The 14,697-nt window shown below is 38.6% G+C and overlaps 1 protein-coding gene across 1 annotated transcript in view; it reads right to left on the reverse strand.

Moving 5' to 3' along the window:
• The window catches only part of BMP5 (bone morphogenetic protein 5), a 55,553-nt gene extending 53,277 nt beyond the window's left edge, over positions 1–2,276 (reverse strand). The window contains exon 1 of the mRNA XM_009879832.1: positions 1,701–2,276. Coding sequence (XP_009878134.1) covers positions 1,701–2,184 — 484 coding nt within the window. The 5' untranslated portion in view covers positions 2,185–2,276. The remainder of the gene's footprint in view (positions 1–1,700) is intronic.
• Between the last annotated feature and the right edge of the window lie 12,421 nt (positions 2,277–14,697).

Genomic DNA, 14,697 nt, shown 5'->3' on the forward strand with positions numbered 1-14,697 from the left:
AAATAAAAGGCTCAGTCCCGTGTAGACAGTTCTCCGGGCCACTGATGAAATGGTTTGAGACTTATTTACTGAGGGTATTTCTCAGAACACTTGAGGAAAATTTTTGCAGGTTCAGGGCCTTGACTAATGCTTAGGAGATCAGAACATTTCCCATTTCCTTTACAACATTGCCATTTTAAATTCGGCTCACTCCAGATACTCTGGATAAATCGAGGCATACAATGATCACTTGAAAGTAATACATGGATAATGTGTAACTCTTTTTAAGGATGAGGGACACATTTTCAAAAAACAGACATTTATTTTTTTTCTAGTCTGCTATTTCAAGAGCAAGAGCAACAAGCAAATGTATTTAGAATTGTGGACGTACGTTACTCTTAAGGAAACATATCTCAGAATTGAACACCTTATCTGCCACACAACTAATGAAAAGTAATTTTATTAGTATGCCAACTAAGCTCTAGGGTGTCATTTTCCTAGAAATTCGAGTTGTTGGGGATTTTAGTGTTTGGAAACATTTTTAATACTGCAGCAAGGATTAAAGACCTGGTAGACATAAAAGGTACAGAATGGGTGTGATAATCTGAAGGTATTTCAGAAAATGTGCCATTGTTTAAAAAGTTTCTACAGAAAGTATTATCCTGGAAAGCAAGAGTTCATCAGATTTTGTACCAGCTTATTGAGAAATTTCAGGTTTTCAATTAAATCTCTGGCTATTCAGATCAAAGGAAAAGGGTTTTTTTCAGCTAACTTTATGAGTCCTGCAGCATTTAAAATACTCATAAAAATAGTAAATACATTTCATGACTTATTTGCAGCTTTCTTAATGAGATTTAAGTTGCCTTCTATTAAAGAAACCTGTAACTGCTTTTTTAGCAACAACGTAACTGGTAAGCATGTTTATTATACTCTGAAGCCAATATAATTTAGTTTTATCAGTTTTTGTGTCTGAATTGATATCATTTTCAAAAGCATTCTTTGCTTGCATGTTTCTGGTGTTTAATACTCTACTTGTTATTTAATTTATTTATGACACAGAAAATAAGAACCATTGCAGACTCTGAGCACCATGGTAGTATAATAAAACGCAGTCTGTGGTTATTAAATAGAAATAACAAAGAAACAGCAACAGATTATTTAAAAACCAGCCATCCAGCTGAAAAGATAATAAAACTCTGACTCTTACCAACAGAAAAAAAAACCTAAATAACCTAAGAAATCTTTTTTTTTTTTTCCCTTTTCGGAAATGGCTTAACTTTTCCCTTTTCATAACATTCTAGGCTTTAAAATATTAACAACTGATGTTTGTTCATGTCTGAGCTTTAAGCAAAACAGTGAGGGAAATAACCGAGCAATAGGCATAAGTGTTTGATTTTTTGAGATTTAAAAAAAAAAAAGGAGTTAGTTGGCCTAAGGCTAGAATTTTCATTACATCAATGAAAGAAAGAAAACAGAAGCCAGCAGAGGGGAGTTATAGAAACTGACTTTATATAAACAGTGAGAAAAATCTTTTTTCCATGGCCACCTACAACGTAGCTACTTTACCATCAGTACGACTTTTCTTTTACCAGTGGCACAGCCACCCTGACCCAGTCCTCCCATTTTAGAGCAGGTTACGGTCCAGCCGAGAGGTTTGCCCCTCTCCAGATCAGGCTAACAGTTTGTCAAAGAGAGCAGAAACGAAAAATTTTTCCACGTACCTAAATTGACAAAGCTCATGACCATGTCAGCATCATTCAGAAAGTTGGTGTCGTGCAGGCTGGCTAAGGGAGGATTCTGTGTGGCCAGAGGGGTCATGCGAGATAATTGTATTCTCCGCGAATATCCATTTGGAGAGGCAGGGTATCCTTTCCGTATCCCTCTGCTGTCCCCTGCCATTGATCCCTTTAGTGAATACTCCAGCTCCTCAGTGTCCTCTTCATTTGTCATGGCATTATACAGGTCCAGCATGAAGAGGGGTGCAGAAGAAGCCTGCTTTCCTGGTGAAAATGGTCTGGGTCTGTGAGGTAAACCCAGGATAGAGAGAATCTCTCTCTGAATCTCCCTTCTCTCATGGTTCCGCAGCCTCCTGTAAATAAAACTCGAATGGACATGATTGTCTCCTAAACCTCCCTGTGCGTGACCCACCAGAACCCAGCAATTCCAGAGCAAGCCCACGAAAGCTTTGAGCACAGTTAGGTTCATCTTTGAAAAGAAAAACAACAAGGAAAAAAAAAATTAAAAAAAAATTCTTTTCTCCTACTTGTTCTGAGTTCCTATGAAGTCTGCTTTCCCAGTGGCTGAAAAACAAAATTTACCTATTCTTCATGTCAATGTCATCTCTAAACGTAACATCTTTGGTGATTTCTCTCCCCCCACCCTGTTTAAATATTATGGAATGTGTCAGGTTGCAGTTATTTCTAAGAAAGCTGAAATTCAGACTTCCAATTTTCCACTGTTGTTATCGTTTTTTCTGCATTTATGGAGCAGAAGACCAGTATTTTGTCAGCTGACCTAGGCATTCCTATATAAACCTTAGATAACCAGGTCTTTGGTGGGGAGCTGTATTAGCAAGAGCTGTTCTTCTGACACATTGTAGTTCCCAGAGTTATCGTCCCTCGTTATTCTGAGTTCTTCGTACACCTTGCGCTCTTCCCAAGATAAAATCCTGAGTCACAGATTTGTCTTGATCTGTACCTTGGTGGTGTAACACATATTTGTCCAGCAGCCTGGTGACAACTTTAACATCTTTTGAATCGCTTGAGTGTAAAGTAATTCTAAAGCATGTACTAATCAAATTAATGTGTTGCCATGAATTTACTCGCAAAAAAAACCCTTCTGTAAATCCATTCAACCCTTTTCAGCTTCTGAGCTGTTATTTCCAACTCTAGCAGGCACAAATATAACAGCTCTCTTCAAGAGAGATCTAAAGACTAATGTAAGCACAACCCTGCTGGGAAAGAAGAGGCTTCTCATTGTAATTTGAAACGGGTATAGCAAAAAAGTCCTTAACCCTTCTCTTGCCAGACAGAGCTTTAAACCTCTCCTCCCCCTCCTTCCCCCTCAATTGACAGTAATATACCTAATTTTGGCTATCAGCTGTTTTTTTCCTAACAGCTTGCAGAATCAATTTTAACTTTAACAAGTTTAGGATATATAGATAGCTAAAGGCACGGCGTAATGTGGAAGCTCTTGTGAGTCTCCTTATGCGTCTGTGGGTTAGTAAATGTGAATAGGAAACTCTCATAACAGACTAAAATAGCATCTCATTAATTCAAGAAATGTTTAGATTTTAGGTAAGTTTAGCAAACAAAGGTGACCTTTTTAATAAACTCTGTAGGAAATTTTGTCAGTGAGGCTTCATTCACTCTTTTCTAAAAATGTCGGGAATGCAATCTGAATGAAAACAAATTTATTCAGCAAGTGAGTTTTCAAGTTGTGCAGAGCCAATGGTGCAATTATGGTTATAGTCACAACTTTCATAAACTGTAATTTGCAATGATAATTTATTCAAAGTACATTATGACTCATAAATCGCTATACTACATTTCCCAGTAAATATCAAAAGCTAAGATTTAATCCCACAGCCTATTATTAACTGGAGAAAGAAACAGCTTAACTGAAGAAAGAAGAAATATTAAATAGATTATAAAGCTGCTGCCCATGAAGTTAAGGTTCAGCTTAGAATTTTATGACAGTCAGCAACTGGTGTTTTCCTCTCACTAAAACAAAATCACAGTGTTAAATTTCATATTGCTCCGATTATTGGTGGTCATTTTCCCCACTCCTATAATTTGCCTTCAGCCTTGAGGAGCCTTTCCTTTGATGAAGGGGAGAAAAAAAGGACAAAAAAAGGTTAATACATGACACTGAGGAAAAAAACAGGTATATAAAATGCATCCCGTCGGGTTTTCCCTTACATGACTAGCACCTACTCAGCAAATCACACGGTTCTTGAGTATACTTGGGAGTGTGACAGCAAGTATAGTTACACCCTAAGAAGCCAGAAACAATTTATCTAGTATATTAAGCACAAACGAGCATTTCTCATACATTGTGAGTCCTAGTCTATAGCTACAGTCTAGTTCAGCTATCATTAAAATATAGCCGATTCTCTCTCACAAATCAGCACACGTAATAGACAATGCTTCTCCCAAGGAAGGATTTATCTCATACTGGACCTGCTGAATTAACACTAAAATTAATTATGAAGCTATTGAGCAAAAGTCCTGTTCTCAGCAGAATAGCATTCAGAATTTGAATATGCTTTCCTTCCTCATTGAGGTTTTCCCTCAAAATTCATTTGTTATAAGAAAAGTATTATTTCCTGGTTTTGTTTTGCTTTCACTTGTCCTGCTCAGACAGTTGCAATGACAGATGAGGCTTCACCATACATACATCTTTTTTGAATTGGGCCGTCACGTATTCTGCAACAAGGTTTATTTCTCTTTTCCAGCAATATATTTCCTTTTTTTCCCTAAGCATTCATAAAAGCCTGTGGATTGATTGCTCAGAGGATTTAAGTCCTCAGCCCATCAGTACATCCAGCAATAGAAACTTCCTACATTATCCCACTAGAGCGTCTGCCGTCGTCTCCCACTTAAAAAGCCAAAAATGCCCTAAGTTTGAGGATGCTTTTATGTTGTAAACATTTTTCCAGACAGAAACTGAGTAAGAAAACATATAAACTAGTAATCATACATTTGATGAAAACAGCTCCTGTTATTTTCAGACAGAGCCACAACCAAACATGTAACCTAATTACAAAGGGTTTATTTTACATTAAGCTACCAAACGTCCTTGACTAGAACATGAAAATAAAAATAAAAATAGTTTTTATTAATATAAACACAATGTCCTTTTGCAACAAACCTGTGTCCCATAAACAGTCATTGTTCCCATGGATATCTCATACATGGGAGATATATCCGGCTCTAAAAATGAAAACCTTTGCTAACGAAATGAAAGGGATCTATAATAGCTGATAGGTCCTATTTCATATTTCCAATATTAATCAATTTACTTCTAAAGAAAAAATACCACATACAATTTCAGCATGCTAAGATATTTTATTTGATAATATATAAAAATAGGTTGGCCCAGATATCTGGATGTAGTTTAGGTTAGGGTTCAGTTTCAACGTCACCTTAGGTCTAGGTTTCAAGTTTTACAACAAAAAATTATTCTGAGCTGTTTGCATAATATTGAATCGTAAAAGAGATGCCATGTTCACTCCATGTTTAGATGTACTCAAATCTAAATAATAGTTGACATCAGTGTAAAGTATTGACTCAGAATCAAAATCAGGGGTTTGAACACGATGCCCCAGAGACTCCAGTTTTACCCTGCATCGAAAACTGAAATTTTGAAATATAAAACCTACATGTAGATAGACCTTCTTTCTTCACCAGATGCTCAACCTGCAAGCAACATAAGAAATCACCTGACTAGCCCTTACCCAGTCCTTAAAAAAAAAAAAAAAGGAAAACTAAAATGACTCTGGAAGTGAGCTCCCATTAGGGACAGGTATCAGACAGAGGAGGGTGTAACCAGGGAAGCACCTGGAGAGCAGTGTCCCAAAGGTAGGAGAGCAGCAGAGCACCATACAGGCATCTCTGACAACACGAGACAGGAAGCAGTTGCATGAATTTCTTAAACAATGTGGCACATATGTACATGCTGAGTGAATTCAGAGTTCTTTACGTTTGTACTAACCTAAACAATGTCAGAGCAAATATCATAAGGGAAGCAATGAAGCCTGGAATCCAGACCATGCCAATCTTGGACTCCAATGGATCATAACACTTCAATGGTGAAAAAAACGATAGCTATCCAGCAGGTCACTGCAGGCATTGAAAGTGGGATTGTTTTTATAAGCAGTGTCCACTACTCAAAAACAAAATCAGTGGATGGCTACCGAATGCAGAATGCCTCTAGATTCTCAATATCACATCAACTGAGAGTGATTTCCCACCGCAGTGGTTTTCTGTGACTGTCTGACACATGCAAAACAGGCTAAAATGCAGATCCTTTCCAAGACATTTGCAGTCTAAATCTGAAAGTTATGAAGGCAAGCTGAGTGATTCTGCTGGCTATTTCCCCCTTAATGACCAGCTAAATTTGGCATTCAGACCAGTATTATGCATAAACAGATGATCCAGCATTAAAAACGTGTAGGTCTGTCCTTGTTATCTCTCTGCAAGGCTAGTGCTACAAAAGGTACATCTCTGAAAAGGTTTGATGGAAGCAGGAGAATCATTAGAGGTTAAAATTAAAGATTCCACAGCAAAAAGAAAGCAAGTCTTCTGGATTCTTCCCAGGATAGAAAGATTACACAGACTCCACAGTTAGGCATACCTGATATACTACCTGTATCTAAGTTGGATTTACAATGGTATGAACTGTATGAGGTGTACACATGAGCCTTTGCATTTAAGTATGCCCATGTTCATACGTTCCAAATGTCCAATCAACAAAACATGTATGGCAGCTTTCACTTAGGTTTTTTTAATTTTTGTTGTTTTTTATTGAGTTTGATGTTGTATGAAAGTTGTATTATTACCCTGCAAACATATAAAAATCCTACAAACATAGTCTTCTGGATCGATGAAACATACATCTCCTAATGCAAAGTGAATTCCATTTGTAGTGGACACTGTGAATTTTGGTAGAATTAGCTGCAGAAATTCGCAGTTGAGACATAAATTAAGTATCATATTTGTAGATGTTGTATATCTATATAAGCCCCTTTTATTCCAGAAAATTTCACAGTGTTTGCTGATTGATAGAGAAGAATGATTTCAGATGCAGAAACACTACAATTTGCAGACCAGAAAATTTGTTCTATGTTATTACTTTAGTTAACTTCATATCAGGAGGGAAAGATAGTTGTCCTGAACCACAAAGATATCTGTGCTCCTCAGCCGTGGGGAAATTTTAGGATAACCACTGGGGTTTTACCCAACATCGATACTCTTTACACATATTCCTGGGGATCATTATGCATTATGTAGAGAGAGTACTTCTATTTTATGCTGCAGGCAGAGGAACACATTGCAAAATAATACTTGCTCTGTAGACGTGTTCAATACTTAGATTATAGTGCAATTTACTCAGTTACCAATCAGTTTCCTGTAGCAAGACTTTTTTGCCCAGGATTTTAAAAGCTCAGGCAAAATCACACATCAGCCTAGGAGGTAAGTCATCAAGCATTTTATAGATGGCATTTAATAGTACACTTTGTTTAAAATTTACAGAAAGACCTCCAGCATTAAGTATAATCATCTGTGAAGTTTGTTCTATTCATAGTACACGCACAATGTTGTAAAGCTATCAGCACAGAACAGTCTGTAGTATTAAAAATATACTACTCTTTAACATTAAGAAAATGGAGAAAAATAATTTTGCGATCTGCCTGAAGATTTTTTTTTAACTTACTGTGTTCAAGGACTGGGAAAAAAAAAGAAAAACTTGTTTCACACATACTCTCCAGAATATGTGAACCGCAAAATATACAATTAATAATATGATCCAACATCAGAGTGCTGTCATTTGCATAATTTACAAACCCAAAGAGCTCCCAGAAATCCCCTTTGGTTTACAATAAGCCTTTAATTAGTTAAAAAAAAAAAAAAAAAAAAAAGAAGAAAGAAAGAAAGAAAGAAAAAGGAACTGCACTGAGGCAAATACAAAACACTTGGACAAGACCAACATTTGTAAGTAGCAAAGCGGAGCGCTTTTAAAGAAGATTATTCTTGGCTCAGCTTGTAGAAGGGTTTTATTGTGCCCCAGCTGCAGACTGGTACCTGCTAGTCTCATTGTTCTCTGGCTGCAGCACGGCCATAAGCGTTTTGTGGTGTTCCCAGGCTGGCCCCAGTGCTTTTTCGGGAAACCTCTTCTGCCTCTTGCTGGCTGTCTTTCTGTTTTCAACTACAGATACGTATAGAAATTCATTCCTAAACGGATGCCTTCTAGGTAGCTGTATTGCACTATTGTTCATGTCGTGAAATACTCTACCTATCTAAATATAGGATTTATTTCTTCCCTTGAGCATTTTGCTACTAAGTTCTATAGCCGTGGCTTTAGCACCTCTACTGGCAACTGGCTGATGCAGCAGCCTCTCAAGCTCTATATTCGTTTTGGTGGTTTTATACCTTTTTCCTGTGCTTTGTTTTATATGCACTCTCCCTTTCTTTCCTATACTTCTTCCCATTACCTCTCTGTACGTTTGGTCTACCACTTGGATGTGCTGCCTCTGACCCCACATGGACCTTCTTTTGAGCTTTTTAAACTTTAAACCTTTTTCCCCCACTACCTCCATTTTCATATTTCTCCTTTCCCTCCCCACATATCTGTAGACAGATGTTATTTTCTTGTTTTAAAATTACTTCCTTTGTTTAGCAAAGTTTCCCCTTTTGTAAGAGATCAGCTGGCCTCTCAGGCAGTAAAAGAGGAGCTGCTGCTCCAGTACTTTCAGTTAAGTGAGCACTGCCATGAATCACGTAGTCCTTGAGAGACCAGTCATCTCTTGCTGTTGGAGGAGGATTACGAAAGAAAAAGATGTGTTTGGGACCATTGCTAGGCTATGCGCACCCTAAAATCTTCAGACTTTTTCCGGCATGGTGATCCATCAGGGAGGCAGCCCAGAGCCAGCTGAGGAACTGGCAGCAACCCAGCTGTAAGACCCCAAAATGCTGTGAGATCTTCACCACAAGGGCTTTTTCAGGAAAATAGACAGTGCCAGAGTCAGTTAAGAAGCAGCAGTACGATACCTGGGATTTTGCGAATTGTGCAGCGATATTAGCAAACGGTGTTTTGCTGGCACTGTTTCCGTACTAGCTGTCAGAAAGGACGTTATTTGTATCCTGTGTGTTTGTACTAAATTATCATCATAAGAAACCAAAACAAGGTAGCAACCAAACTGCATTGGGACAGGCAAGTGTGTGAACACATCACGGAAACCATTTAAACTCTCCGGGGCTGGGTCTATTAAATTAGCCACCATGCAGTAGCAGTGTGGTGGCAATGACCATAACATAAGTCAAGAAAACTCTTTAAAATAAAATATTGGTTTCTTGAATTTCTCTTGTTAGACCATACTCCCTTCTAGCATGTAATGCCTTTATCTTGCAAAACGATTACAATTGGCCACAGCTGATGAAATTTATTTAATCAACAGTGGGTAATCGTTGCCAGAATTTACTACACAGTCTGTTCAAGCCAGAATTTCTTAAGTTGGCAAAGCAAAGGAATAAAGCGAAAAGCCAGCTTATGCTGCTGGCCTAGAAAACCCAGTTGTTTCCCTCAGAGCTTTGTTACAGTGGTTGAGAAAAAATGAAATACTGGAGAAGGTATATACCTACTTTGCACTAAAATCTGTACGTTGAAGTTGAAAGATCAGTTTAGTTGCTAAATTTTCCTTTATGTAGCCAGGGGTCTGAAAACAGGATCTGCATGATGTTAAATAGAGTAATCCATGTCCCTCGTGAACCAGGCTTAGGCAAGAGGAGCATGGTTTACATCGCAACCTTTGCATCCGAAACTGCACTGTAATCTGAACAGGGTACAGACACACGAGCAAGCAGTCCTTCACTTCTGCTTCTTTAGCTTTACTACAGTGCTCCTTCTTTAGCATTCAGAGCTTTAATTTGGAACAAATGGTACTTCCTGGAGGAATTCTAGTTAAGCCATGTAAATTATAAGACAGTTACAGATGTAGACTGGGACTGCAGAGCAGTCTTTTCCTTTGGGAAGTGGATTCACAATGATATTTTCATAGGTTTTACTATTTCTTGTTCAGTGCTACTCATCAAAAAATATATCTGACCCTCTAGAAACTCAGCATTAGATCATAAAAATAAACTGGATCTTGTTCATTCATAGCTCGTGATACATGGGGAACTTCTTTAGTTGTTTACTCAGCCATTATATCCACAGTGCTTAACAGGTATAGCTTACTGCCGCATAGCCCAAGCCCACAGGTGTACCTTCTCATGGCGATTTCTCAGAGTAGATGCCCAATATTTTCTGTGCTCATTTTCTCCTCTTTATCACCCTTTGGTGATAAAATGAGCACTGGGACAAAGTAATGAGAATTTTCTATGACTTTCAGACAGATATTTTCCTTATCCTCCTGTGAGCATCGCTAGAAGCAGCAGACACAATGGGCTGCTGGGAAAGCTTGAGCTTCAGCCTTGTCCACCCGAGACCTTTGAGATGCTGTTGCCTCTGGCTCTGGCCACATCTTCCTCTGGCATGAGAAGGGGGCTGGAAAGCTGAGGTCAGTCTCATGGCAGAAACATCTTGCAATGATTTATTCTGAAGCCCAAAGTTAACTAATTTCTAGTTGTTCTCATTTCTTCATTGTAATTCAAAGTTAATCATTCTTCACTATTTCTGTAAAGAATCATGGAGTCTGTTTTCCTGTATTTATGGACCTTCAATGAACTAAAATCCTCTGCTTCCAAGCAATGAAGGATCCTCTTGATGCAGATGAAAAAAGAAAATATGTTTACACTACAGGATGGCCAGAAAGCTTCAAAACCATAAAACTTCTGGCTTGTTTAGTGCTCTCCTAAAAAACATGAAGATGACCAAACAGATTATTTGTGTTAAAAAAAACCAAAACCCAAAACTTTTCAGTCTAGGAATTTCTTTGCCAAGTTTCAATCTAAAATTATTTTTTATGGCTACATTATAAATTGCTTAAAAATGGGGTTTATAATGGAAATGGTGACAGACTTAACTATGGCGGCACTAGCAGGCGCCAGCATAATTACAGTCTTCTCAAGACATAACTTATTACAGGCTATGCAGCAGAGCCAGTATTTTGTATTTTAATTAAGAAACCTGGATTTTGTTTGTAATAATTGACTGTTATGCTGCCCCTCTTGCCAGGACACCCTTGTAAAAGAGACTCTTGCCTCTAGTAGTCTTTCTTGGTTAAATATTTTAAATAAATTTTATATTGTTGACTGGAAGATTGCATGCATTTTATAGGTCATTATTAACTGTCTTTTGGTGACTTCAGTTGTTCTATATTTTTTAATGGAGACTTTTGTTCCTCTCATCTGTGACCAGGAAGGTTTACAGTTTAGGTCTTTGAGAAGCATAATACGACAGTATCTGCGTTATCTGCCTTAATCTGTACCACGTAGGCCTTCCATAAGAGAGGATGTTCTTTGACTATGCTGTCCTAATGCCCTAGGCAGGTCCTACAGACTCTTACCCAGTGACACCAAAGCACGTGGACCTTCTGTATGCTGCCCTGACAAGGGCATCACCCCAGCTCCTGCCGTGTGGCATCTCTGCTGAGATGCTACAGACAATTTCAGTTCCTGGACACTAAGCTGTATTTATTACTTGCATACAGGCTCCTTTAGCTACATGTGGCTGGAGTAAAAACCATGGCATGCAGCAACCCAAGGAGCAAGACTGAGGCTGGATGCATGGCAGGGTGATGCCACACGGAGTGCTGGTCCTCCTGGCACCACCAGCCCTTATTGCCACTGCAGACCATGCTCCCCTTGCGCTGTCATTCCACAGCACTTGCTGCTACAAACATCTTCCATCAGTTTTCAGGCTTCACTTTTTTTTTCTTGATTTCTTTTCTGTCGTGAAAATGTGCCTACACAGGCACATACACAAATGAGATCGATAAAGGTGTTAAACATTTTTTACTGAAAACAAAATATGAATTGAAGCTGTCCAGGACTAAAAGTCTATGTTTCTAAAATTATTATTTCTTTTTTTTTTCTCTGCCTGATTGGCACTGGGTACAGCAAAGACTCGGCTGAAAGCATTGCTCGCTGCCCCTTTCTTTCTCTCTGCTTGGCCTCGGAACGTTGCTGTTCTAACAAACACTATTCAGTCATTTTCCCCCAGGACTGTCTACCAACCAGAGAGATTATCAAAGTTAATTATGTCACTTCCTTTCTTTTCTCCAACACAATCCCAGGCTAAGAAAAGAGATAAAGAAGTCAGCCTTACCAGCAGATCTCTCCCTGCTTCCTCCTACAGAAGTTTGCTTCCTGCCAAGAGGACCTTCAGCAAGTCTTTGCTTCCTTTGGATCTTCCAAGTGGAGCACAGGGAAAAGAGCATAGGAGATAATCTACCACTACAAGGTTTGAAAAATAAAATAGCAAGAAAATAATGGCATTGTCTTGTGATTTTCTTTTGGGTCCTGAAACAGCTATCAGTATTACATTGCCAAAGAGTTATAGTTATGGCCAGACAGCTGAATGAAGATGGAAATACAGTATTTGTTATTATTTCCTGTCCTTGGAGAACAAATGTAAAGCGAAGAGAAATTTAAGGGAGAAATACACAGCAAGAAAATTAATAGAAAATGCACAGAAATTATACTGCAGGCCTTTCTCAAATATCAATATTTGAGGTTTCAAATATCTCAAATATCAGTCTTCTCCAGCTGTTTATTAGGTGGCATTGATCTAAAGTGCGTGAGGAAAAAAGGCTGGAAAATATGTTTGAGTGATAATGCTCAGGCAGAAAAACTGGTGAACAAGCAATAAACTATAGGGATGACCAGAAAGACTGGAACCTGAGCCTAGGATGCCCACATCTAGCCATGGTCCAGTAAGGTCTCTAGGAACAGCAAAATCCAATTGATGTGGCGGTGGATCATTTTCTGGATGCTGACTTGCATTCTGCTTTTAATCACGAGAAAGAGGGAAACTTTTAAGGTGAGATTTCAAGCAGGTTCCAATCTGCTGATGCAATGTGAGGGAAGGAGCACGCTCGGTTGGGTTGTCCAGGGGCAGGAGGACCCAGCACCACCTGAACAGAGTTGTGGAGGTGAGAGCAAGGAAGCAGGGTGGGGTGCGATCGTGGGGATTTAGAAAAGCCAGTAGATTTGAGGACTGATAGTGAAGAATTATTGCATTTAGTGCTACTGTAGGTTCAGTCCCATAATTTATTTTTCTGCTTGGTTATATGTGAAAACACCTCTTTATCTGATCCTCCAAATATGGCTCAAGCAATATTTCATCACACAGGAAATGAGAGGGACCAACAAACAGACTGTGTGTGACAATGAAAAAAAAAAAAGAAAGCACCAGCCCCATCACCTGACTCCTTTATCTAAACTGACTAGACTGATTGCCTTGACATCATGTTTATCAATTCCATATGTTGGGGGGGGGGGGGGTTTTTTTCTAATTCCCAGAAAAGGATGACTACAAAGGTGAAAGTAGAAACCAGTAGAGTCCCTCTCCTAGGACTATGTATTTGAATGCAGCACTTTGTTATTTTGTGCTATAGAACGGACATTAATAAGGCAAAAAAATGTGAAAAGGAATATGTATTTCAGAAATAATATTTACAAAAAGAAGTTGTGACAGAAAAAGCAAATAAAAGAGGGTAATTCTGTCTTCTATGGTTAAGAGGAGGACAGCTACAGACACAGAAGTACTTGAAAACCAAAAGCTCTTCCTCTTGAAGCATCTGGTAACGCAAACTTGAGTTATTGTCAAGATTAGAGCTATTCAAGAAGAAAAGAGAGATAACCAAAAATACTATGGGGAGTGATTGCTAGAAACCAGAATTAAGTATCAGTCTCACAAGAATGATGCGCAAATAGGAAACTAATGAAACAGTCTCTGCCACCACAAATCAATGACAGAAAAAATATAAGTATAATAAGAGATTAAGGGTTTCTATTGGAAATAAAGTACTATTTTTACAGGATTTGCCAAAATAGAGCTTCCTATGCAAAATGTACAATAGCTAAGAACAAAAGCTTCATTTTGTTTACCTGACAGGAAACCTTTTCTGTCTCATGTCATTGTGTAAATAGAAGGGTCATTAGATATGGGAGCTCAACAGGAGCCGAGCAACAGGATTATGTGGTATCATTAGCTATTGTCAATCTATGTGCAGGTTCTGCAGCCACCCTCCATTTGTTCTCCGAATGAAGTGTGGAGCATGACTGCTTCTCAGCTGGAATTGTTCTGGTGACTTCTGTCATAACACTGGAATGATAGGAAATGTTGGCCAAATCATGCAGGCTTTAGTCAGGCAGTGCACCTAATTAAGTCAGTGGGAGATTTTCCCTTCATGCGAACTGTGGAAATTGGCCTGGTTCCTTTATTCACTCACAGATCACGATTCATATCTCTTTTTTTTTTTTTTTGTGCGGCACCGGAGGATGGCTTGAACACTGTCTGGCTGTTTAATGCGATAACAACCCAGCCCACGATGTACCAACTCCATCCCGCACAGGGATAGAGTCAGATTTAAAGGTGTGCATTATAGCGTGCGAGCAAACTCATTCTAGCTAGCAGTAAAATGTACTCTGGCCCCATTCCAGCAGAGCACTTAATCATATGCTTATCAGTTAAAAGGATACTCAAATACTTCAAATTATGAACACGCTTTTATGCCTTGTTACATCACACCCAGAATGTTTGCACCATTAGCCCAGATTAATATTAACCAGAGACTGAAAGAGATGAAATAAGAGAGTGAGGTTCAGAGAGAACTGACATTCCAAACGCTGTAACACACAACTGTGATATTTTGATCCTGCTAATACTTTTCAAATGGATTGCACAACCACCTGCTTAACAGATGAGATCTCTGATTAGAAACTTACATTTCTGATCTTCAGGAGTACTAACATTTTTAAAAATAACCTTGTTTTTAAGTCGTCTCAAACCATGCCACTTGTATTTAAATTAGTGTCATCAGTATTACAGCTT

This window comes from Charadrius vociferus, unplaced genomic scaffold (genome assembly GCF_000708025.1).
Source record: "Charadrius vociferus isolate BGI_N301 unplaced genomic scaffold, ASM70802v2 scaffold342, whole genome shotgun sequence".
Classification (NCBI taxonomy): domain Eukaryota; kingdom Metazoa; phylum Chordata; class Aves; order Charadriiformes; family Charadriidae; genus Charadrius; species Charadrius vociferus.